The sequence below is a fragment of the Onychomys torridus genome, chromosome 16 (assembly GCF_903995425.1).
Source record: "Onychomys torridus chromosome 16, mOncTor1.1, whole genome shotgun sequence".
In the NCBI taxonomy this organism is placed as follows: domain Eukaryota; kingdom Metazoa; phylum Chordata; class Mammalia; order Rodentia; family Cricetidae; genus Onychomys; species Onychomys torridus.
Genome location: NC_050458.1, coordinates 61,394,855 through 61,420,223, shown reverse-complemented (window position 1 = coordinate 61,420,223; position 25,369 = coordinate 61,394,855). Strand labels below are relative to the sequence as shown.

The 25,369-nt window shown below is 45.1% G+C and overlaps 1 protein-coding gene across 5 annotated transcripts in view; it reads left to right on the top strand.

The window, feature by feature from the left end:
- Slc38a1 (solute carrier family 38 member 1) overlaps positions 1–25,369 on the top strand; it is a 67,919-nt gene that overhangs the window by 11,046 nt on the left and 31,504 nt on the right. For all 5 annotated transcript variants that reach the window (XM_036207835.1, XM_036207832.1, XM_036207833.1 and 2 more), the window contains 3 exons: positions 6,177–6,391; positions 17,335–17,410; positions 17,729–17,844. In XM_036207835.1, the coding sequence (XP_036063728.1) occupies positions 6,270–6,391; positions 17,335–17,410; positions 17,729–17,844 (314 nt within the window). In that variant the 5' untranslated portion in view covers positions 6,177–6,269. The remainder of the gene's footprint in view (positions 1–6,176; positions 6,392–17,334; positions 17,411–17,728; positions 17,845–25,369) is intronic.

The window sequence follows — 25,369 nt, the reverse complement described above, 5'->3', positions numbered from 1 at the left end:
AGATAATCCTTGCCTTAAGAACAAGGATGCTTGGGAGCTGGAGAGATGGCTCAGAGGTTAAGAGCACTGACTGGTCTTCCAGAGGTCCTGAGTTCAATTCCCAGCAACCACATGGTGGCTCACAACCATCTGTAATGAGATCTGGTGCCCTCTTCTGGCTTGCAAGGACACATGCAGGCAAAACACTGTATATGTAATAAGTAAATAAATCTTTAAAAAAAAAAACAAGGATTCTTGTGGTAAAGATCAAAAGTACTTTACACTGAGTGAGCTGTGATTTGTAACTATTTTAAATGTTGAGATGTAGTTAGGTTAACATTAAGATCTTCATATGATGTTTTTTTATTTAAGTAATTGTACAGTCTGACTGTGGCTTGTGTGTGTGTATGTATGTGCAGGTGCATGTACACATCAAGTGTTGTCCTCAGTCATTTCCACTTCACAATTTTTAAGAAGTACATATATGTATTATATGTATTTATTCACTGATTTATGTGTGGGGGGGGGAGGTGCATGCGTGCATTCACATGACATTGAACTCAGGTCCTCAGCTTCTGGTGGCGAGTGCCTTTACCCACCAGCTTGACCCACTTTATCTCTTTGGACCATTGTCTTATATTTTGAGACAGGGTCTCTCACTGAACCTAGAATTTACTTATTTCCACTAGACTGGCTGGCCAGTGAACCCCAAGGATACATGGGATCATAGGCAAGCTGCCAGGATTTCACCTGGGCAAAGGGGACCTGAACTTGGGTCCTCATGTTCATGCGGCAAGCTCTTTATTGACTGAGCCACCTCCCCAGACCCTGATGTTTTATTTTGTTTCTCCCATTTCTTTGGAATCAAAGGCTCTCTCTGGTAGCCCAGACTGGCCTCAAATTCACTATCCTTCTGTCTTGTTCCAGATTACATGAGTGTGCTGCTACCTTAATGGTGATAGTTCTTATCTTTCAGGGAAACTGTAAATTTTTTTTTTTTCTTAAATCCAACCTTTACTTCCTACCTCTATTGACTCTACTTCTACTGAGAAGTCTCAGCCCAGGCCCCATCTCTACCTGTTAGTGTCTTCCATCAAACATCTGAGCATCAGCAGTAACAGATTAGGTACCACTGAGCACCACTGGGTATTATTGGGCACCCTTGAGTACCATTGGGCATCAAGCCATTAACCAGGCATTAGTGATCATGTAGACTTGTATTTGTTGACAGAATTCACGGTAGAAAATTATATCTTAAATGAAAATATATATATTAAAAAACAAAAAAACAAAAACCAAAAACAAATCTCAAAGCCAAGCATGGTGATGCCCAAGTGTAATGTCTGCACTTGGAAAGCAGAGGCAGAAGGATTTTGAAATTCAAGGTCATCCTCCGACAGCCTAGACTATGTGAGACTGAGTCTCAAAGCAAAAAACAAAAACAAACACCTAAAAACACACATGAAGAAGATCTCTCAGTGGGCTGTCGGAGTCTCATTTTCTTGAATGTATACATTTTCCTTTGTAGCTGTCCTTTATTTGACGGGTTTACTGAGGGTGTTCTTGTGAGAGGCAGCGTCTCCCCAGAAGACTGGGCAACCTACAGTGACTCACTGGCAGCAACGTCACTCCTTGCAGAGACAACATATACCCTTAGATGTGTTTTCCTCTCTTTATATAGAGTTGTGCTTCTCACAAAACCTGTATTATTTGTCAGCAAGGAACTGACTTTTGGTCTTGCCTATGCATGTAAGCATACTGTCTATGTGTATGTGTATACATATTCATGTGTGTGCACCGGTGTGGACCCACGGATGCTCATCCTCACTCGCATGCACATGGAGGTCAAAGGTCAGCCTTGGGTGCCTTCCTTAGTCTCTTTTCCACTTCATTTTTTGAAGCAGATACTCTCACTGAGCCTGGAGCTCATCAGTTCAAGTTCCGGGTGTCCACCGGTCCCCACCCCACCCCCAACTCTGGGAGGACAGACACACACAGTGTGCATAGCTTTATGAGGACTCAGGGGGTTGAATTCAGATTCTCGTGATTTACTCCTGAACCATGTCCCCGGAACTAACAGCTTCGAGAAACACTTCTGTCCTTCAGAACCCTTAGAGTCTGGTGCTCCATGAGAAAAGTAGATTAAAAACAATCTAAAATCCTCAGTGTTAAAGAGAAAGTTGCGGGGGCAGAGATGGAAAAAGAGACAAGAAAGAAAAAGGAATGAGATGAGGAGGAGGAGGAAATGAGTGTGTCTCGGTGGCCTATTTTTAGGTGGTGGAATTTCTCTTATGTTTATTCTAGAGACTCTCCATCAAGTGTGTATTACTCTCAGAGACAAAAAGAAGGTCATGGTCCAGTCCAAATAACTTTTCTATAACACTGTCTCAGGTCCTGTTTTTTAAACTTCATCATTGCTGAGTTCTCAAATAAGGATAATTTGAGCATCAAGTATTTCCCAATCAATCAATCAATCAATCAATCTCAGGTTGGGATGAGAGGCATGACGGACTTTGTGGTTTCTGTTTCTTCTCCAGTTTGGTTTTTTTTTTTTGTTTTGTTTTTTGTTTTTTGTGGGTTTTTTTTGTCTTTGTTTTGTTTTGTTTTTCGAGACAGGGTTTCTCTGTGTAGTTTTGGTTCCTGTCCTGGATCTTGCTCTGTAGGCCAGGCTAGCCTCAAACTCACAGGATCTGCCTGGCTCTGCCTCCTGGGTGCTGGGATTAAAGGCGTGTGCCCTCATCCTGCTCTTCTCCAGTTTTTATCTTCATGAACATGTTAGGCTTCTGAGGAGACTTACTTCATATCCTCGACAACTTCCTGTTTGATGAACTTGTACTGACTGATGTTTGCATAGGTGTAGTGGGCGGGGTTTTGGTAACCATCATCATGTTTTGTTCATTTCCCTACCTGACAAGTTAATGATACTTGTATACTACACACACACACACACTCACACTCACACTCACACTCACACTCACACTCACACACTGTACTGGCTGGTTTCCTGGGTCAACTTGACACAAGCTAGAGTCATTAGAGAGGAAGGAGCCTCAGTTGAGGAAATGCTGTTAGGGATTTTCTCATTTGGTGATCAATGGGGGAGGGCCCAGCCCATGGTGAGTGGGGCCATCCCTGGGCTGGTGGTCCTGGGTTCTATAAGAAAGCAGGCTGAGGAAGCCATGATGAGCAAGCCAGTAAGCAGCACCCCTCCATGGCCTCTGCATCAGCTCCTGCCTCCAATCCTGCCCTGTTTGAGTTCCTGTCCTCCTGACTTCCTTCAATGTGAACAGCAATGTGGAAGTATAAACTGAATAAGCCCTTTCCTCCCCAACTTGCCTTATAGTCATGGTGTTTCAACCAGAAGAGACACACACACACACACACACACACAGATGTGAAAGGTTAACTTCAAACATTAAACTCTACATCTCTTACTAAATATATTCTGCTCTTAGAAAACCCCTGCCTGGTACCCCACTACCTCCTAGTTTGGAGGGAGAAACACTTGACGCAGATTAGAAATTCCATCCCCTTCTCTCAGGCCTGTGGCCTCACTTCAGCAGCCTATCAGACAGTTTTAGAAGCAAGAGTGAACGTCAGGAGTTTAGAGATTACCCAGCGTGCTTTGGGGGCCAGTTTTCCTTAAAGGAGGCCCAGAGGTGAGAATGGGTTTAGCTGCTTGAATGAAATGCACTCAGCTTTGTCCAGAGAAGATGGGGCGGCCGCTGCCGCTATTTGAAGACCCCAAAGCAGTCAAAGCTGGACTCAGCTGTTGCCCCACCCCCCCCCCCCACCTCCCACCGCCCCCAGGCTTCCTGAATTCCCAGAGGTGCTGGATGCGGCAGGACAGGACGAGAGACTCCTGGAACTTGAGATATTAGAATGTGCTTATGCTGTAGAAGTTTAAACACCCGGGGTTGGGGATTTAGCTCAGTGGTAGAGTGCTTGCCTAGCAAGCGCAAGGCCCTGGGTTTGATCCTCAGCTCCACCAAAAAGAAAAAAAAAAAAAGAAGTTTAAACACCCGCCACCAGAGAAATTTCTTTCTAGATGGGAGAACCCAGAAGGGAAAGGATTACTGTGAGGTTTCCATGTGCCAAGAGATTATACCTCAAATTGTGTCATTCCGGTTACTTCTGTGGGTTCATTAGTGATCAGTGAGTAAAATGCTTCTTGGTATGTGCCAGCCAGGACACCAGCACAGGCATATCAGGTCTCTCTTAACTAGGGCACAGTCATCTTGCTATTCAGAGTCAGACTGTAGTACATCAGATGTTCTCAAGGAGGTACTCCTTAGAAAATGTGTTGACTTGTATTAACTTCTTGAAACTCCAGTTTTATTTTTTAACATTTCCCTAATTTTTTGAGGGTTTCATACATGAGTAATTGTTATTTACATAATCTCTATCCCCCCAGCTCCTTCCATGTCCCTTACTCCTCAAATTCATGACCTCTTTAATTATTACTGTTATGCACATATATGCCAACGCAAGTACAGCCTGCTGTGCCCTTTATGTCCTAATGCTCCTGTATTCATGGCTGACCACTGGGATTGGATAATGTTTTGGGAGGGGGACATTGGTCCCTGGAGGAGACTGATTTTTTTTCCCTCACCCAACAGCCATTAATTGCCTGTAGCTTTTCATCTAAGTCAGTGGTTCTCGACCTTGTTGGGGGGTGGGGGTGAACCATCCTTTTACAGGGGTCACATATCAGATTTCCTGCATATCAGATATTTACATTACAGTTCAGAACAGCAGCAAAATTACAGTTATGAAGTAGCAACAAAATAATTTTGTGGTTGGGGTCACCCCAGCACGAGGAACTGTCTTAAAGGGTGGTAGCGTTAGGAAGGTTGAGAACCACCGATCTAGCCCTAGATTCTAAGGGTATGTCTTTTTTTGTTGTTGTTTGTTTTTTGAGACAGGGTTTCTCTGTGTAGTCTTTGGTGCTTGTCCTGGAACTCGCTCTGTAGACCAGGCTGACCTTAACCTATCTGTCTCTGTCTTCCCAGTGTCGGGATTAAAGGCATGCGCCACCACCGCCCAGCTTCTAAGGGTGTGTCTTTTTGACATTCTTTGTCATTCAAAGATGCCCTTGAAATGACACCTGAGAATTGTCTAGTGAGGCAGCCATGCTTACAGGCTCTCCCTCTCCTTCCCCTCCTCCTCCCCATCTCCATTTTGAAGCAGAGTCTTGCTATATAAGCACAGACTGTCCCTCCAGCCCTCCTGTCTACAAGCCTGTGCTACCACTGATGGTTTGGCTTTGCATTGTAAGTTTCCTTTGCCTTTGTGGCTATCCTTTTGGATTTTGGTGCTGTGTCCCCATGCCTTCACCCGTTCATTCTGTGGTGCCTCAGGAATTAGTGCCACAGCCGTCCATGTGAGGGAAGCAAGACCTCTGATCGTCTTTCATGTCTGATGAGAAAATAGAGTAGCAGGTGGGTTCACCCAAATCCTCTGCCTATGAGTTTTTAATTCCCTAATTCCCTGACATGGAGTGATTTCATTGAAGAGATTGATTTAATCTCTTGCAGTTGATGTATAAACTATTTGCTAAATTCCAAAATAAAATTCGTTCAGGCTGTAGGTAGATCTCCCAGTGATACCATTTATTGAGGATTCGAATTCTCATTGAACTGGCATTGCTTCCTGGGACGAAGGCACTTGTACCCTGTGAGCAAGCTCGTGAAAAGTCTCTGAACTCTCTTTCATTCAATTACTCATTTATTAAATTTTAAGTCATTTGTTTATTTATGGTTGAGGGACATGTATGCCACAGCACACATTCGGAAGTCAGTTGCAGGGGTTGACTTCTTCATGTCACCTTGTGGATCATGGGATTTGAACCCAGATACTTGGGTAGCAAGGGCCTCAACTTGCTGAGCCACCTTCCTGGCCTTTCACTTTCATTTTTAAACCCAAGTTCATCAAAGAGTGTATGTTGCCCGCCGCTAACATGAGATGTCTATAAATGTGAGTTAAAGATCATGGGACATGACTTACTTTATAGTTGAAAATGGAGGGAAATGTGTCATAGACATAAGATTTAGAGATAAGCTTGTTTTAATACATCTGGTAGCAAAATCTCAAAGTGGCAGTTTTGCTAACTTTTCCGTTTGCTTTCAATGATGCTTTGCATGTCACGGGCGCTGCCTTTTATCGGTGTAATAATCCTTTATTTTGCTTTGTTGTAGGGGTCTCAAGCATCTGTACTTGCTGCTCCCTGCTTCTAAAGACCCTCAGAGCAGGAGAATTTGGACTGACGTTTTGACGACAGACGCCTGCGTATGATGCATTTCAAAAGTGGCCTCGAGTTGACGGAGTTACAGAACATGACGGTGCCCGAAGACGACAACGTCAGCAATGACTCTAATGACTTCACTGAGGTAGAGAATGGCCAGATAAATAGGTGAGCGTTTTTCCATAAGTGCCACCTAGTGAACGGTGACTTCAGAAAATTGTTCCGGTTTTCAGTTAAGGCTCGTGAATTATTCATTTACTAAAGTTATGCTTCATTTGAAGATGCAATTTGAATTTCTTATGTGACATCTGTTGGACGTAGTCTGGAATAGCAGACGAGGGGAATAGGAAAGTAATTTATTCATCTTTTCAAACCTTTCAATTGAGTCTAATAAACACGCATAAGTACATTGGACCCCAACCAGCCGAAACTTCTCAAAACTCTATGCCTGTGAATTAGACAGGCTATAGAATTTCATCACATCTCATATCCACATGGGTGCCGCTGTAGCCCTTGCTACACATTTGAATCAAGAAACCCTCCAATTGCATTTGTGTGGTATCTCTATGAGTGAGTGACAACTACAATGCGTCTTCATTCTGAACAGCATTTGAAGTGTGGATTTTAGATAATAATAGTGATCGATAGGCCCAACTGGCTTCCTGAAAGACTGTGGGACAGAAATAGTCCGTGAGAAAGAAAATGGATGGGAAGAGGGCACAGAGAGCAGGGAGGGGAGAGGGCTGGCCTGGGACAAGTCCTTCCCACTCTTGAATCTGGGAGTGTTGAATTATCAGGGTAGAACCATTTTTTAAATTTTATTTTCAATGACTTGAGATCATCCCAGGACATGGCGACTTCTTATCTGGTTTTTATGGATCCGTAGCAGGAAGCCTTCCCTCTGCAGGAGTCAGTGGGGACTCAGTCTCCCAGGACACTGGCGTCTGCAGGACTCCTTTCAGAAAAGCTCGATTGGATGTGGGTGATGTCTTGGTAAGAAGGACAACCTGAGGAAGTTGGTTCCTTCTTTCCAGCATGTGGATTCCAGGGATAAAACTTAGGTGGTCAGGTCTGGTGGTAAGTGCCGGTTACCTGTGGCCCATCTCACCGGTCCTGGAGGACTGTTTATTAGAATGCTGTCAATGGTACACTTTGTTAAGGCCACAGGGGAACAGAGATGGGAGGGTAAGCACATAGCCACAAGCAGGCATCTTTGTGGAAACCATTTCTGACAGTCTGAACTACATCCTGATATATCGTGCCATGGAAAGCCCAGCCCAGGACTGTCATTATTTACACAGTTCCCTTTCCTTCCTGTAGCGAAGGTTAAGCCTCCCAATATAGACACTTCCTCATTACTGCCCGGTGTGTGTACAGTGTTAAGTGAGGCTTCTTTTTATTGGAATCAAATTTACTTACTCCTTCCGCCTTTTTGAGTGATCATTAATAGTCACTTCCGTTTCATTTCTATGTATGAGAATGTGCATGTAGTAGGTGCATGTGAGTGCAATTGCCCGTGGAGACCAGAAGAGGGCGTCAGGTTTCCTGAAGCTAGAGTTACCCGCAGTTGTGAGCCTCCTAACCTAGGAGCTGGGAATTGAACTTGGGTGCTCCAGCAAGTATTCTTAACTACAGAGCATCTCTCTGGCCCCGTAACTGCTATGCTGCTATTACTATTATTACTGCTTTTATTTGTAGTACAAATTCTAATTGGTCTTAATAAAAACCTGGAGTCAGATATCAGGGTGAAAGCTGAAAGATCAGAGAAGCAGAGCAGCCAGCCTCTAGAAAGATCCTCTAGGAATCCTCAGACTGAAAGGGCCAAGCTCCTGTCTCCACCTGGAATTATCACTTCCTCTCTCCTAGCCATACCACTTCCTGTTCCCTCCTCCCAAGTATCAAAGGCATGAGATCCCAAGTGCTGGGATTAAAGGTGTGTGCCACCACTGCCTGGCCTCTAGTGGTAAGCTCCACACTCAGATCTCCAGGCAAGTTTTATTTGTTATAGCACAAACAAAATATCACCATAATTATTGTTGTTGTTGTTATTATTGCTATTATTTTTGAGACAAGAGCTGTGTAAACCTAGAACTCTCTATGTAAACCAGGCTGGCCTTGAACTCACAGAGCTTGAATCCATTTCTTGAATCTAAGTGTTTTGCCTGTATTGCCATGGATCCTTAGACCATTGCTCAAAATGGGCGTCCTCAAATGAAGGGAAATCTGAGATTCAAGGGACCGTCTGGGCCAGTCTAAATCTGTTTCTCTCCTCTGTCCTTCTGCATCTGATATAACGCTGGGCCTTTGGTTAAAAGTCTAGGCTTTAATAGTTGCATGTTGTCTGTGCATTGTACTCCTGGAGCATTCTGTAACCACTGCTGACCTCCGCCCAACGGTGGTAAGTAGGCCATTTTGATTTTATAACACAGCCTCCTTCTCCAAGCAGTGTTACCTTGAGGACCTTAAAGGGAGTCATTTATAACATTCAGCTTAGAGTCTACCCTTGAAGTTTATAAGGTCTACTTACAAAGTATTGGGTTTTTAGGTGAGTGCCACTTGCAGTAGGTGGAACCCCCTTGCTCACCCAGACTTGGGCCTCCTGAGGGGTGAGCTCACTTCCCCACAGACGGTGACTAGCCACAGCTGGCACAGGAGAGCTTTGGCTGACGTTTCATGGAATTTTTGTCCCACTCTCTCAAAGTGAATGCCTTGCATTTCTGTTTGTTTGTTTGTTTGGGTTTGGGTTTGTTTTTTTTTTAAACCTCATTTTATTTCTTCTCCTTTACTGACATAATTCAGAATTCTGGCTTCATTTCAGTTTGTTGTTGTTGGGTCTTTTTGGCTGTACTCGGAATTGAACTCAGGGCTTTGTGTAGGCCAGGCAAGGGCCTGACCACTGAGCTAGAGCCCTGGCCCTTACTTCATTTCTGGTTCTGGCAATTAAACACAGCATATGGCACATGAAGCAAGTAAACAAATGTTAAAAAACAAAACAACAAAAAACCAGCCAGTTTTATTGAAGGTCCCATTGAGTGACCTGCATTTCTTCATTGGTGTATCCGTCACCCTTGCTTCCAGCCTGCCTGCCCTTTGCTCTGCCTGCCCTTTGCTCTGCCTGTAGCTAGCTCACATTCTGTGGGAAGGTGGGGCCAATTATATCAATCTGAGAGAAGAAAGTTCCCAAGCATGGAGCTCCTCCTTTTGTCGGGAACTAAAGAACACACTGAAGATGGTATTGATTTTGGCCGACATGCTATCTAGCTCATAGCTGTACCTGGAAACTTCCCCAGATACAATAAGAATCATTTTCTGAGGTCTTTAATTAAGAGTAGAGTCGGGCCACTTACGCATTCAAATAAATGCTTCCTCTATCCAAGCTAGCTGTTTCTTTTATGTCCTAAGTTTTCCCAGCTAGTGAGAAGCTTAAGCTTGGGATGACCAGCTTTATAAATAGCCGATTAGACCTTCCTCAGAGACATTTCCATGTGTGTATAAGACACTGAGGAGCTGGTTAAAATGCGGGTTCTACTTAAGGAAGTCTGGAGTGGGTCCTGAGATTGGATGTCTAGCAAGACCGAACTGCTCTTTGGGAACCAAACTGAGTAGCCAGCTCTTACTGGAGTCTCTGTCTGAGCTCCCTGGGAAAGATGATCTCAGTCATCGTGATATTACTGCACTTATCAGCATACCTGAGACATCGCGGACTTAGCAAACGGTTGATGAAGAGACAGAGAGGAAGAGGATGATGGGATGGAGAGAGACAGCATAGTTTTGGGTTTAGATCTGTGTTGAAGCCTGGTGTTCTCACAGATTGCTGATTTTCCCCGGGAGCCTCACTCACCTATCGCCCCGAGACAAGCTCCAGGGCTGTCAGGAATCAGCCAGGCTGTAAATTTGGTAGATTAAGAACACTGGCCCTGTAGGCACCTGTTGAGGTTCCGACTCCAGCTCAGCAGTTCAGGAATTAGCAATGTAACTTCATTCGGATCATTTAATGTCTCTGAAATAGTACCAAGCCCAGTTAATTGTTATGAAAATAGATGAGCGCATCCATGGAAAGCCCTTGGCCCGAGTCTGGCCTGGTAGTTCTAAGCCTCTTAGACTGAGAAGTGTCTGTATCAGTAAAACTACAACCCTCTTTCTGGCCAGCGCTCTGTCTTCTTCACCCCAGGGAGCAATGATTTGCTTTTGGTTTTAATGATGGCTGTTATTGCCGGCCTAAGTTTGGTGAAATATTTGTAGGTTATCCTAAATTAGTAGTTCTTGACCTTCCTAACGCTGCGACCTTTTAATAGAGTTTCTCATGGTGTGGTGACCTCCAACTATAAAATTATTTTCGTTGCTACCTCATAACTGTAATTTTGCTACTGCTATGAATCATAATGTAAATATCTGATGCGTGTGATAACTGATATGCAATCATTCGACCCCCAAAGGAGTCACAACCCAGAGGTTGATAAATGCTGCCATATATATATATTGGAGACAGGGACTTGCTCTGTAGCCCAGGCTAACTGGAACTCACTGTGTAGCACAGGCTGGCCTGGAACTCATTTCTCCCACCTGATTGCTAGTGTTACATGCTGATGCCACCACCCTGGCCCTGATCCCTTGTTATCTGTTTCTTCTTCCCTTCTCTTTCTCTGTAGAATATCCGAACATCAGGGAGAGGTCCGGGAACCAGTATTTAAGTTCAACCATCCCCTCTTTTTCATCTCTTGTGTTGCAAATTCTCAAACCCAGCATCATAATCCAGTGAGAACCCAGATGGTTAAGATTCTGGCCCAAGGGTTATCTCCCCATCTCCCATTAGCAGTCCAAGTTTTATGAGCAAAGTACCCCCAGGTGATTCTCGGGCAAAGAAAGGAGAAGAGAAATCACATGCCACCTCTAGGGATCGGGTCTTAAATACTCTGTAAGCGTAGTCTTGACCATGGGGGAGGGAGGCAATCCTTGGCGAGCTTTCTTCGGGGCAGGGTCTGGGATGGGAGGAGAGGGGCCAGAGTGGAGATTCCCAACATCCCAACTTTTCGGGGTATGTATGGGGGCCAGTTCAAGTGTGGCTACTTCTTCCTGGTAAGGGACAATGTGGGGGAGTGGGGAGAGTCAGGATTCGGTGGGCTCATGCTCAGAAGGAGGTGTGGGTGAAGAAGCATTTGGTTAACTGCCATCCTGGAGACCTCAGGGATCTGTTTCTTGAGGAAGTGAAGAAGGCAAGTTGCTAGGAGAAAAAAAAAAAAAAAAGATTATTACCATCGGCCCTGTGAACGTGGCTAGCCATGGGCAGAGTGAAGACTGCCAGAAACAATGGTTTCTGGATGAAGAGGGTTCAAGGATAAAGATGTGCCCATTTGTCCTTGATAGCTGCTCACTTGAGTCTGGAGAGGTGGTACCAGCACTAATGTCCCAGGGGGATGGTGTGTTCCAGGAGTCCCTGAGCCATCTCTTCGACTGTTTGCCTGGGGGTGGGGAATGCCTTCACCAAGGATTATCTTTCTGTCGCACAACACATTCTTAACCAGTCTGTTCATTCATTCATTCATTCATTTATTTGTTGGTTTTTTTCGAGACAGGGTTTCCCTGTGTAGCTTTGCGCCTTTCCTGGAACTCACTTGGTAGCCCAGGCTGGCCTCGAACTCACAGAGGTCCACCTGGCTCTGCCCCCCGAGTGCTGGGATTAAAGGTGTGCGCCACCACTGCCCAGCTGTTCATTTATTTTTAATATCAGGTAACAGCTTTACATTGCTTCTTCTCACATTGTATCTGATTATGACACCTAAGTCCTTTTTTAAGGTTTTGTCACTGAAGTCATTGGTTGTAAAGCTTTGTTTCATTTTGTTTTATTTGCAGAGCAGTTGAGTACTTGATGGTCTATCAAGTGCTGCTTTATGGGTACAGACTGACCCAGTGTAGACTCTTTTTAATAATAAGTTTGTATCTGAAATCACTTGTTACAGACAGCTTCTCCCCGTACTTTTTAGGCCAATAAAAAGAAGTTTTGTGTCAATTTCAGTGCCAGGGGTCAGTGATGTTAAATAGTCAGTTGCCTTTAAAAAAAATGGTGAGATAAAACTTGTGGTGAAGGCCGTCTGACCTAGCTGTCAGAGTGGAATTTTCCATTACAAAAAGAAAGATTGGCTTGCATGCTCGCGCTCTCGCTCTCTCTCTCTCTCTCTCTCTCTCTCTCTCTCTCTCTCTCTAACTTTACTGGAATACAAAGTAAAAATTTAAAAACCAAAGAGAAGAAAAAGCAACAAAGAGAATAAAGGGACTTCCTTTAAATACTTCATTCTAGAGCGGTGGTTCTCAACCTTCCTCATGCTGTGACCTTTAATACAGTTCCTCAAGTTGTGGTGACCCCCACATAACGATATTTTCGTTGGTACTTCATGTCTAATTTTGCTGCTGTTATGAATCGTGATGTAAATGCCCGGTGTTTGACTCCCCCAAAGGCGTCGTTGTCAGTAGCCCCCAGGTTGAGAACAACTGCAGTCTGCAATACCAAGCCTGACAATCTGAGTTCTAATTCTGGTGGAAAGAGAAAACCAATTCCCAAAGTTGACCTCTGACCTTCACATGCTGATGACATACATGTGTATGCACACAGATGGCATGCACACACACACACACACACACACACACACACACACACGATACCCATAAATAAATAAATAAATAAATAGATAGATAGATAGATAAATAAATAAATAAATGTAATTAAATGCTCCCAACTTAATATAGCTAATTTTTCCTGTAGCCTAAGGTAGTTACTAATTACTAATTACTAATAGAAGATGCTTGTTTAGTTAGTAGAGGGCTCTTCTGAATTCCCATGTGGGAAGGTACACACTTTGGGAGCTCACTGACACTGGGAATCACCTGGTTCCCTGGATGAGTACAGGCAGTGTAGAAAATAGGTCAGGAAAGTCAGGTCACACTACAATGTCAGAAAACTTGTGACAGTTTGAGAGGTCTGAATTGGCTGGAGGGGACAGAGATCACCTGCCTCTGCCTGCCGAGTGCTGGGATTAAAGGTGTGCATCACCACCCGCCTGGCTTTTACTTGTCTTGATCACCACCACAGCTGAACTTGGGAGGATCCTCTTGAGCCATAGGGGGAAGCTGTGATTGGAACACTGGGGCAAAACCAAATCCAACATTCGAAATGCCCAGTGGAAAAGCCAACTGTGGCTGTTTGCATGAGAATGTCCCCCATAGGCTCATATACTTGGTCCCCAGTTGGTGGAACTGTTTGGGAAGGATTAGGAGGTGTGGCCTTGTTGGAGGAGGTGTGTGATTGGGGGTGGGCTCTGAGGCTTGAAAAGCCCACACCATTCCCGGTCAGTTCTCATCAGGATGTAAGGTCTCAGCTACTGCTCTAGCACCGTGCTTGCTTGCCTGCCTGCCTGCCTGCTGCCATGACACCCAAAGGGTCATGGATGCTGACCCTTTGGAATCTTGAGCCCCCAGTAAATGCTTTCTTTTATAAGTTACCTTAGGCATGGTGTTTTATCACGGCAACAGAAAAGGACTACGACACCAGCAGAGGTATTTGAGCAATCTACTGTCATGCTTCAGTAAGTGAGGCAGGAGAGACAGAATCGGTGTTTTGATGTATTTTAATGGCTATGATTTGTGAGTTAGTGCCATTCTTGTTCTGCAGAGGCCTCAGCATCCATCCCCTCCACTTGCGCAAGAGTTGGAGCCTGTTGAATACCGTCGTGCAACGCTGGCTGCCTCTTGTCAGGCCGCTCCCACACCCCTCTCTTCTCTGCCCAGCTCTGTCAGACTTATTTATTAGTGCTTTGATTTATTTGGTAGGGGAAAAAAGTGCTTGGGCTTTTCCTCTGTTTCAAAAAACAATGGAAATTCTCTTTGGAAGAGAAGCCTTCTCCGTAAGAAAGGCAAATGGGAGACCTGCTGGACCAGGCTACCTCAGATCCGAGTTTGTTATGAAACTTAGCCTGGGTGAGTCTCTAGTGTCGCTGGAGCAGGAGTCTTTATTTGGACAAGCCCAACACCCACATGCCCTTGGGCTGTCTTTTCCTGCCTCTCTGCAGCCAGACCTGTAAGCCTTCGTTCTGTGGAAAGATTTAAAATGCTGAGGACAAAATCAGGGCCACCTGAAGCGTTAGGGGCGATGCTATGCCAGTTATCTCAAGAGCCTGTCGTGCTCCCCGCTGAGAACAAGCAATTCTGATTCTCTGGCTTCTGCATTTGTTCTGCCCAGTATTCTACCCAACACTGCTTTTGACTTCTCCGGACCCCTTATCTTTGTTCTGAACATCCCCACACTCCTATACCAGTGTTAGTGGATGTGGTCCTTTCTCAGTTGGAACATGATCACTTAGGTTTCAGGAGGCCGGTGTTTTCTTCCCTAAGCAAAGCAGGGTCTGTGGACGGCCACTTCTACGAAGCAAGGGTCTGCAGGTAAATCTGTCATATGTGCATACATAGCAGCCTTTTGGCTGATTCTCATGAAACAATATGAACTTAGGTGATAGTGAAAGGTTTTTGCATCCTGACAAGCCTCTCCGCTGACGCAGCGATCCAAATTAGATCAGATCAGACCGAATTAGAAAAAGCCCTGATTTAATGGGTAAAGCGTTCCTGAGTGATTCTCCGGCCCCACAGAGAGGAGACAGGGACAAGAGACTGGAAAACCATGAGTCTGTTTTCTGGGATGCAGCTTATATCCCCTGTGGGAGTGGTCTTGAGCCTCTGGGGGGGGGGGGGAGCTGTGTTTGGCGGGCTTTGAAGGGGCGGGTTTGGGGAGAGAGGGGACGGGAGTTGAGGTGGGTCTTCCAGCAGAACCTTCCAGACTCTTTGGATATATGGATGCCAGAACAGATAGCAAAACAGAACCAGGTCCCTTGAATTAAAGATGGAAAAGGTAGATAAATAAGATCGACTCCACAATTCATTTAAAAGAATCTTAATTGTGAAAATGTAGCATTATTCAAAAGAAATATGTAAAATTCTAAGCACCGTTTAAAGATGTTTCTTTAAATTAGATTCAGGTCCCTTTAGATTTACTAATGAGGAATTTACTGTGATTCACTCTGGCGATGGCTAGATAATTGAATTTCTCTAGCAGGGCTGTCTTAGATAAGGTTGCTATTGCTATGATGAAACACCATGACCAGAAAGCAGGTTGAGAGGGAAAGGGTTTATTTGGCTCACACTTCCTCATCACTGTTCATCAAGGAAAGTCAGGACAGGAACTGAAACAGAGCAGGAACCTGGAGGCAGGAGCTGATGCAGAGGCCATGGAGGAGCGCTGCTTACTGGCTTGCTCCCCACGGCTTGCTCAGGACCAACAGCCCAGGGGTGGTGCGCCCACAGTGGGCTGGGCCCTCTCGTATCAACCACTAATTAAGAATGTGTGCTACAGGCTTGCCTACAGCTCAGATATTACTGAGGCATTTTCTCAATTGAGGATCCTCCTCTCAGATGACTCTAGCTTGTGTCAAGTTGACTTAAAACTAGCCGGAAGAGGGGCCAATGAGATGGCTTGGTGGGTAAAGGCGTTTTCTGCGCAAGTCTGTTGACCTGAGTTCAATCCCTGGAATCCATGTAAAGATGGAAGGAGAGAACCGACTCCACAGCGGTGCCCTCAGACCTCCACACGCACACTGGGACACACGTGCCGTGGGCGCACGGCAACACACCTACGCAGGTCTGCACACAAACAAGAAAAGGATACAAGCATCAGTTTGTCTGTGTAGATTTTTCTCAGACAGAAGCTCTCCTTTAAGGCTGACTTTTTACAGATTGCAGGTTGAGATGATAAAAGTTCTGAAACTCACCCCGGATGCACGGTGTCAGCCTTGAGAATGCTTTATGTTCTGTGTAGCTGTGTCTGTGTGGTATGCTGGGGTTTTGTCTGCTATCTGCATCTTACCCATCCCCATTCAAGCTCTTCCCCTGGGTCTGAAGACTCTGTTGCCTCTGCTCTGAGCCGGGTGTTGGATCTACTTCCGTTGCATCCTCCCACAGCTGCTGTGAGAGTGTGACTCATTTTACACATGAGCATCCCAAGGTGGCATGCCCAGGCCCTTGGACCTAGTCAGAGTCTGAATTCAAATCTTGAGTGCCTCAAATTTCCCTAAGTCCCCAGCTTTGACTCTTCACTGTGGCCGACTTGCTCTACCAAAACCTCCCAGTCTTGACCCTGATAGCCAAGAGATCTCCCAGAGCCCCCGTCTCTGCTCCTGTGTCTTGCCCAGAGCTGGTGCTGACTCAGCATTTGCTGGTGGACCAGCTGCTGTCTTTTTAGCAAGGGAGCAGAGGTTCCTGTTTATGACCCTGTACTGTATAGGATCTGAGCTTGGGAGGATCCTTGCCTCCAGTATTCTTTCTAATGCCAGGTGCATAGAATAAGCAGTCTTGGTTTTATCTGATTTTCTACTTAGCGAAAAGTCTGCCTAAAAGCTAAGCTTATATTGTATGTGGCGTTTTGCTTTACTTTGAAAATGATTCAAAATGTCTAGCACTTTTGTAGCTTACAGTAATCTTTCATCTCGTTAAAGTTAAGCAATTGTTGCCTTTTTAGATAGTAGAGTGAGAGATAAAAATGAGTGAGGAGAAGGACCTGCCCTGGGAGGAAGGCTTAGAGTTTATTTAATAAAAGAAGAATGGGGCTGGAGAGATGGCTCAGAGGTTAAGAGCACTGACTGCTCTTCCAGAGGTCCTGGGTTCAATTCCCAGCAACTACATGGTGGCTCACAACCATCTGTAATGAGATCTGGTGCCCTTTTCTGGCCTGCAGTCAAACATGCTGTATACATAGTAAGTAAATAAATCTTAAAAAAAAAAAAAAAAAAAAAAAAAAAAAATGTAGATCGTGTATGCACAGAGCACGTGTGAGCGTACATACACACACAGAGACACACACACATTCTCTCTCTCACACACACACACACACATTCTCTCTCTCACACACACATATACACACACACACTTTGGGGAGATGTTGAATAAGACGATTTTAGGCATCCAACTGACAGCTTGTTGTGTGCAGTGTGTTTTGGGAAATACATCATTTAGCATTGCTGCTTAAACTCTTAGTTGCTAGCATAAAGGTAAAGGTGTTCTGTGTGTCTTTGCAGCAAGTTCATCTCAGACCGCGAAAGCAGACGAAGTCTCACCAACAGCCATTTGGAGAAGAGGAAATGTGATGAATACGTAAGTGTCATCGGTGACTCTAGCCACACCATGGGGACAGTGGTTCTGTGCGTGTCCTGCAGTATAAAAGCATATGTGCTCCCTGGGGTACACCTCAGATGCATAGGGGACAGCACCTTAGTTCACATAGCACAGCACTGAATCTTACTGTGTCGCTGGCTACGTTTTCTCATACTACCCATTAAAAGAAATCAGACTGCAAAGAAAGTTCTGTAGTTTTGTTTCTGTCTGGGTTCTTGGTAGCATTTGAAAGGCTTTGGCTTGAAGAACTGCCTTGAGACTGTATGCTTAGTGAGGATGTTTGTTTCTGCTGTTCAGATCCCAGGAACGACCTCCCTGGGCATGTCTGTTTTCAACCTGAGCAATGCCATCATGGGCAGTGGGATTTTGGGACTTGCCTTTGCCCTGGCCAACACTGGAATCCTCCTTTTTCTGTGAGTATTGACATGACCATGCATTCTATTTTACATCTGTGTATGTGTGCTTCCTGTTGGGTCCCAAAGAAACCCAGGACAAGTGGCTAACGGTGGTGTCTTAGTTTACCAAAGATCATGCTTGGCCTCTAGCTCACTCAGTCAGTACCTGTGGCTCTTCCCAGAATTTCTCACCCCACCCACCGCCTGCCCTAAACCTCCTCAGCCCAGGGGGCTTCCCTGCCCTTCCCCCAGCTTCTCACTCCTGTGTAGACCTGCCATTTCAGCCGTGCCCTCTCTGGGCTCCGTTCTTGGTTCTCTCTTCTTTTGTCTCTTTCTCTTCCTCTCTTGATCCCCCCACCCTCACCCTACCTCATGGCCTGGTTCAGCCTGACTCTTCCGATGTCTCTGGCTGTCCTCTCCCTCTTACCTATAATAAAAACCTCCTTCTCAACCATACCCAGGAGCCGTCAAGTCTCATTTACACTCACTTCCTTTATCACACACACAAAAAGAAATAGAAATGTTTTTCAACAGTTTTTATGTGTTTGCTTATTTATTAATTTGCCTAAGGAGCCAGTGCATACTTTCAGGTTTGTTTGAACGCCTTTCAGGAATACACTTAGTGCTTACAAGAAAGAAGAAGTTCTTTCTTATTAATCAAAATGCCGAAACTTGCGCTTGTAAGGACTGAAACATTCAAAATTAGCTTTAACCTTTTTGTATTTGTTACTATTGGACTCTACTTGTCACTGTAAATCTCAGCCACATGGTCGCAATATTAAAACAGGTTTAACCCAGACTTTCGTCACCCTGGTATTTCAGCTGCTTTGGAGCATGTACTGTGCTCGAAGGTAATTGCAAATGTGTTGTGGTAACTATCCCAGATGTACCAAGGAATTGTTTGTTTTGGAGACGAGCGGTGGGTGTCCACCTTTCCTCAGAGGCAGTGAAAATGGGGAATTTTCTGTTTGCATAAGTTTGTCTGAAACTGTTAGGTGGGGCTTGGCAAATATTTTCAGTTGGAACTTGATTAAAATGTGCTTCCTGGAAAATTGTCACATGTCTTGCCTCTTGACACTCAAACTCAGGTGTCTGGGAGGTGTGTCCGTCGTCTGTCCCGTTCCCCGTGTCCCCCCCCCCCCACACACACACACCACATTGGCCTGCTCTGTGCTCCTCTGGTCCTTTTCAGTGGGAACTTTGTTTTATTGGAAGCAGTGACTGAACTGGCCAATTCATATGTATATGTGATATGTATCATGAGCCAGGTGCCAGGATTAAGAGTAAAATGGTGATGTTGGACAATATACTTTAATGGTGATTTTGTTTGTTTGTTTGTTTTTTCTTCCTGAAACTCTGAACCTCTGAAGATGCCACAGACATGCTTGGGTAGTTACAGTTGATTTTCGCTGTATGTCAAATGAGGCATCTGTGTTAGCCCTGCCCCCCACCTCCTCTTAGCCACACTGGTACTGTCTTTTTTTTTTTTTCCTCTGTGTATAGTCCTGCCTGTCCTGGAACTCACTCTGTAGACCAGGCTGGCCTCGAACTCCTGGAGATCCACCTGCCTCTGCTTCCCTCGGCCTCACTGGTGCTGTCTTTAGCAGCTGTCTGGGTCCCTCCGAGATTTGGTTCCCTGGACAAGGAAATCTTGTTAGGAGTGTCCTACAGCCCTGCCGATCTCTAAAGCCCCATGGCTCTGTGACTTTTCAGTCATTCCAATGCAATCTATCTATTTATTCAGAAATGTGTATTTCATCAATTTCCTTTGATTTTTCTCTTTTTACATTAAAACTATTTATTATTAGTATTATTGTGTAGGGGCTTGTGCGTGAATGTGGAGGTCCGAGGACAGCTCTGAAGTTGGTTCTCCACCCTTCCAGGGTCTGGGGATGTGACTCCGGTCATCAGGTTTTTGTGCAGCAAATGCCTGAACTCATTGAGCCCTCTCATGCCCCAGTGTTCTTCCTCTTCAAAATCTGCTAACACACCACGTTGTGTGGACACAGTGTTAAGTATCCACATGACCGCTCCTGTAGCTCTGATTTGCACCAGGTCTTTGGGGAGGAGGAGTCTGTGTGTCAGCCGTAGGGGAATGGACTGTCACTAGTTCCCTGTTGATGGGACCAATGCTTGGAGAGACTCTCGGGTTTGGGGGTCCCTTCTCTGTTACTTCTGGGAATTCTCTTCTCTGCCAGTCTCTGGAGTCCTGTCTCCATCGCCTGCTCTTTCTGGATTTACTTCCCTGCCGTTGTTACTGAAACAGGCCTCTGAACGATGCTTATGTTGTACCTGTGTCTTTAATTAGCAGCCTGGGCAGCCAGAGCCCTCTGTGTTAGCAACAACTTACCTTCAGGATTTTGAAGGGGTTACTGCCTGGCCTTCCTGTGACAAGGTCCCATGTGCTTCTCACTTCTTTTCTACGTGTTTTGGTTTGGGTTTTCTTTTTACCGGGGACACACTGCATGTCCTTGTCCCCACTGTCCTGCAGGTCCACGGTGGCGCCTTGACATGAACATTTCTTTAGTCATGTCAGGCCCTTGGGGTGTCTCTTTCATTGTTTGTTTTCTTGTTTTTATTTTTGGGACAGAGTCTCTCTCCATAGCCCTGGCTATCCTGGAACTCACTATGGAGACTATTGAGACTAGTCTCAAACTCACAGAGATCTGCTTGCTTCTGCCTCCCTGGTGCTGGGATTAACGGCATTCACCACCACACCCCATCCTCTTCTTCATTTTGAAATTCAATCCATGACCTTCCATTTGGGGACATTTTCTTACATGACTGTGTATGGATGTATCTCCCCCCCTCGCCCCCCACCACCTCTAACGATATTTCACTGTCCTTTCTAGACTATCAATTTTCCTTCCACCCTTTATTGGTTATTTTACATCTGCTAGTCTTTCTTTTGGAGAAGCTTTCTAAACTGTTCCAGGATCTCTTGGCTCTTTGCATGGTTTCAGCCGGTTCTCTGAGGACTCTAACAGTAATTCTTCTTCATTGTGGAAAATTTCAAACATGGAGTGGAGTAAAAGATTTTCATGTACCCTTCCCTTCACAACTACCTGTGTTTGGTCAGCTCCACCCCTAGATTTCCTGGAAAACCAAGCCACCACACCACTTTATTCACAGACATGTCTATGTATAGCTCTAAAATGTAAACACTATAATATCATAGCTAAAACCTACAGGTAATGGTTCCGTAATATACCCAACGAACATAAAATTGCTCTGGTTTGTAGTTTTTATTTTATTGCGATGGTGTCTTACTATGTAGACCCCTGGCTATTTGCAGAACTCACAGGGATCTGCCTGCTTCTGCCTCTCCAGGGATTACAGGTGTGTACCACCACAGACAGAAACCATCAGGTTATTCAGATAAGGTCTGTAGAATGCAATTGGCTGATGTGCCTTAAATCTCTTTTAATTTATGTGGGTTTCCCATGGGAATCCCATGGGATTCATTTGTTGGGTAAACTGGGCCATTTCCCTGCCATCTCTATTTGCTGATGGAGCCCCGTGCTTCCAGTTGACTTTCATTGGTTGGATGCAGCTTTCCATTTCATATTGTCTTCAGCGTCAGGTGGTACTTCCATTTCGGCCCTGGTCTAGAATGGGAAAATGAGGTGAAGTTGAGCCCAGCACACGTGTAGGGCTTGTAGGTAGTAGCTTCCCTTGAGATACTTGCAAGAGGTCCTTCCCTCCAGGGACCACCAGTGTGGGTTCTGTAGGATGCTCCTCTTTGGCTGTTCAGATTATCCTACCTGCAGGACATGGCCATGGCTGCCATCTTTGGGGGACCAAAGGGATAGGGAGAATGTCCAGACACGCATGTGTTCCTGAATGTCCAGATTGCGTTACAATCCATGCCTGTTCCCTTCCTCGATACTATGTCTGTCTGTCCGTTTTAAAGAAAGGTCTTACTGTATAGTCCAGGCTGGCCTCAACTTGCACTGTTCCAGCCTCAGCCACTTAAATGCTAGGATGATAGATGTGCGCCACCACGCCTGGCTGGACTGATACCATATGTTGACCAGCATCTTTATGGCATATAATTGTGGTGGCGTGTGTGTGTGTGTGGGGGGGTGTCTAGCAGCTTCTTCAAGGAAATTAAAGATACTCAGCATATTTTTGGCCCACTTTCCCATTGCCACTGGCTTCTAGGAAAGTTGCCAGTACCTTTGGAGGATTTTGGTATGATCTAGATTGGCCTTGGCTTTCTCGTCTATCAGTTCAGGTTCCTGCTCTGTCTGCTCTTCTTCCAAAATGGTGTTTTCTTATGTGTGACTGACTTAGCAATTTAATAGGAAATGAAGGCGTAAAGTAAAACAAAATCCCGTCAGTGGGCTTTCACATGGGAATAGGAGTAAATCCTTGAACCCAATCTACCATTCCTAGAAAAATCAATGATTTTTAATTATACTGGCTCAGGGATGACTGATCTCATCCACTGCCTTTTAATCACTGGAAGAAGCTAAGGATTGAGTAAATGGTGCTTAGTGTAGAAGGGAGCGGGTTCCCCTGGATGAAGCTGTTAGGAGTCATTGTATTTGACACACCTGGAGAGCAAGAGCAGCCTATCACACCCCAGGGTGGACTCTCCTGAAGGCAGGTGTAGAAAGACGCAGAAGTTTCTCACAGACTATGGGACTTTGTGGCTTCAGAACAAGGAAGCGCAGATGTGTTTTAAAGCCCGCTGCTCCTGCTGCTCACAGCCAGCAAGCCCAGGGAGGCTCAGGCATCAGCTGCTCCAGGGCTCTGATCCAGGCTCACTGGCCAGCAGGGAAGGGGAGTCCAAGACTGCCTGGGCTTTAGAGCCTCAGCTGGGGAGGCTCCTCCCTGTCACCCAGCGGCTGGGTGTGGAGCTCTTCACTGGGCCCTCTGGGAACGTCTTGGTGTGATTTCTTTTTCTTGGATGAGCTTCAGGTTTAGTTTTTGGCCAAGCATAATGGCTGCTGTTACCATGTACCATATCTTATTCAGTTAAACTCAACGGGTTCTGCCCTGTTAGAAGAACACCGTTAAATTTGGGATTTTGCTGAATTTGGGGTCCTTCACATTACATTCAGGGGTCGGGCAGTGGTGGCACAGGCCTTTAATCCCAGCACTCCCTGGGAGGCGGAGGCAGGCAGATCTCTGTGAGTTCAAGGTCAGCCTGGTCTACAGAGCGAGATTCAGGACAGGCACCAAAAGTACACCGAGAAACCCTGGCTCGAAAAACCAAAAAAAAACAAAAACAAAAACAACAACAGCAACAAAAACCCCACACATTACATTCAGGGAACAGGAAGTATGCTGGTGAGGATTCTCAAAGTATGGCTTAAAGAAGTGATTCATTTTCTGCAGGAAATGAAATGGGCTAAAGCTATCACAGAATCCAGTTTGTCCCAGGAGATCCGACAAAGGAGTCACTGCAGAAATAAACACTGTTATTTCTTCCTTATCTCTCGTCTTTTTATAAGCATCCCCCTATCTTCATCTTAGCAAAACCAAGAGTTAGAAATCAGTATTGAAGGCAGGCGAGGCAGCTCAGCAGGTAAAGGCACTTGCCGCCAACCCTGAGGGTCTGAGCTTGATGCCCCAGGACCCCCTGGTGGAAGGAGAGAACCAGCTCCTGCAAGTTTTCCTCTGACCCCCACATGTGCACTGTGGGATGTGCGCCCCTAAAATAAACTAGGTTGATAAATGCAATAATAATAAAAAAGTCAGTATTGAGCTGAGTATCAGTACCAGTGGCACCTGCTTGTAAACCAGTACTCGGAGACGCTGAGGCAGGTTGGAGGCCAGCCTGGGTTATATGGCAAGATATTGTCTCAACAAATAGCCCCTCCCTAAAAACGAAAAATACAATTCCATTAATACTAATATGGGAGGATGGTGTTTATTTTATATTTTTACGTTTTTAAGTATCTTTGTTAAAGGCATAAATTTTATAGGAGTTGAATCTCTTTAGGAGATATTATTTTCCATAGCACTAAATAAATGAAGTATTTCTTAAGTGACAGAATCTGGTGAAACAAACTTTATCCTTTTCCATAACATCTTAGCACATTTTACCATTTCTTATTTTAACAGTATTACCTTTAAATTTGTAATCATTTTGAATTTACTGAGCTGGGTAGAGTGGTGCAGGTCTTTAATCCCAGCATGCAAGAGGAAGAGGCAGGTGGATCTCTGAGTTGGAAACCAATCTGGTCCACCTAGGGAGTTCCAGGACAGCCAGGGCTACATAAAAGAGAAACCCCGTCTCTCACTGTCTGCCCCTCAGATCTATGCCGTTCATCTGGCTTTTACTCGGGCTCCAGGGACTGAATCTAGGTTGTCAGCTTTGCATGGGAGGCGTTCGTTTGTTTGTTTGTTTTTAATCTTTTGTACCATCTCCCTAGCCCAGCACTTAAACTGGAAACCATGAAGAACAGATGATCCATGATAACTTCCAAAAATCCCAGTCCACTGTAGACAGTGAGTCTGTAAGCAACCCTTTGCACACGTTACTTTTCAAAGAACACTGTAGTCTGTGCGAAAGTAATAGTTTCCGATTTTAATTTGGTTATAACGTCAGAGATTTGTGAGGTTTTTCTCTCTGAAAAGTTTGTTTCCTTTGGGTAGTGACTGTAGAAAGAAAAAAGGTAAGGCTTCTAAAACCACATTCTTCAAAGTGGCGTGTAGGAGGAGCTGCAGTATTGGTACCAGCCCCTAGGACTTCAGGGCTGCTATGAGGAGTGAATGAGTGTATGATTTGTGTGCATGTGTGTGTATCTGTGTATGTGGGTGAGAAAGGATGCAGACAGTGCCAGTCGTGCCTGGCAGAGTAAGTACCTTGTAGTCAGTATTTGCTAGAGTGCTAGGTTAGTAGTCACTAAGTACTTATATCATGTATTGCACAGTAACTAAAGGTAAATATGCACACCATATTATCCTGTTTAATCCCAACCACCAATACTATGGGTTAAGTATTAGTTCCATTTAACTAACCCCCTGAACTACCCCCACAAGCTTAACTGAGGCTTAGTAACTAAAACTATCCGTGACCATGAGTTAGACTATGGGGAGCCAGGATTCCATCTAGGCTTGTGGGATCTGAAACAGGGCACCTCACTGTTGCCGTCCATGGGAACCAGATGTGTTATTAATGTATTGGAGGAAATACAGCCTTACCAATGGATGTTGGTCAGTTACTATTTACTTCCTAATTATGTAGCTTTAGGATGATGAAATCATCAGCATCCCGGGATGATCTTGCTAATGCTCCTTTAAGATCAGGATCCTCCACAATGAAGGAACGAGCTTTGCAGTGATGGATGTTGCAATTTGCGCATCTGAGGCAGTTAGATTCTGAGCAGCAGCAGATAACCTCCATGCCTAAAGTGCATTGCAAAACAATAAGCCTCTAAACTGCATATGGCTGTCTCGAGTACTTTTCTGCTGCTTTGACGAAAATATTATGACCAAGGCAACAAAGGGTTTATTTGCGCTTAAGGTTCTAGAGTGGTTAAGAGCCCACCATGATGGGGAAGTGGAGCAAAGAGTGGTGGGCGTGGAG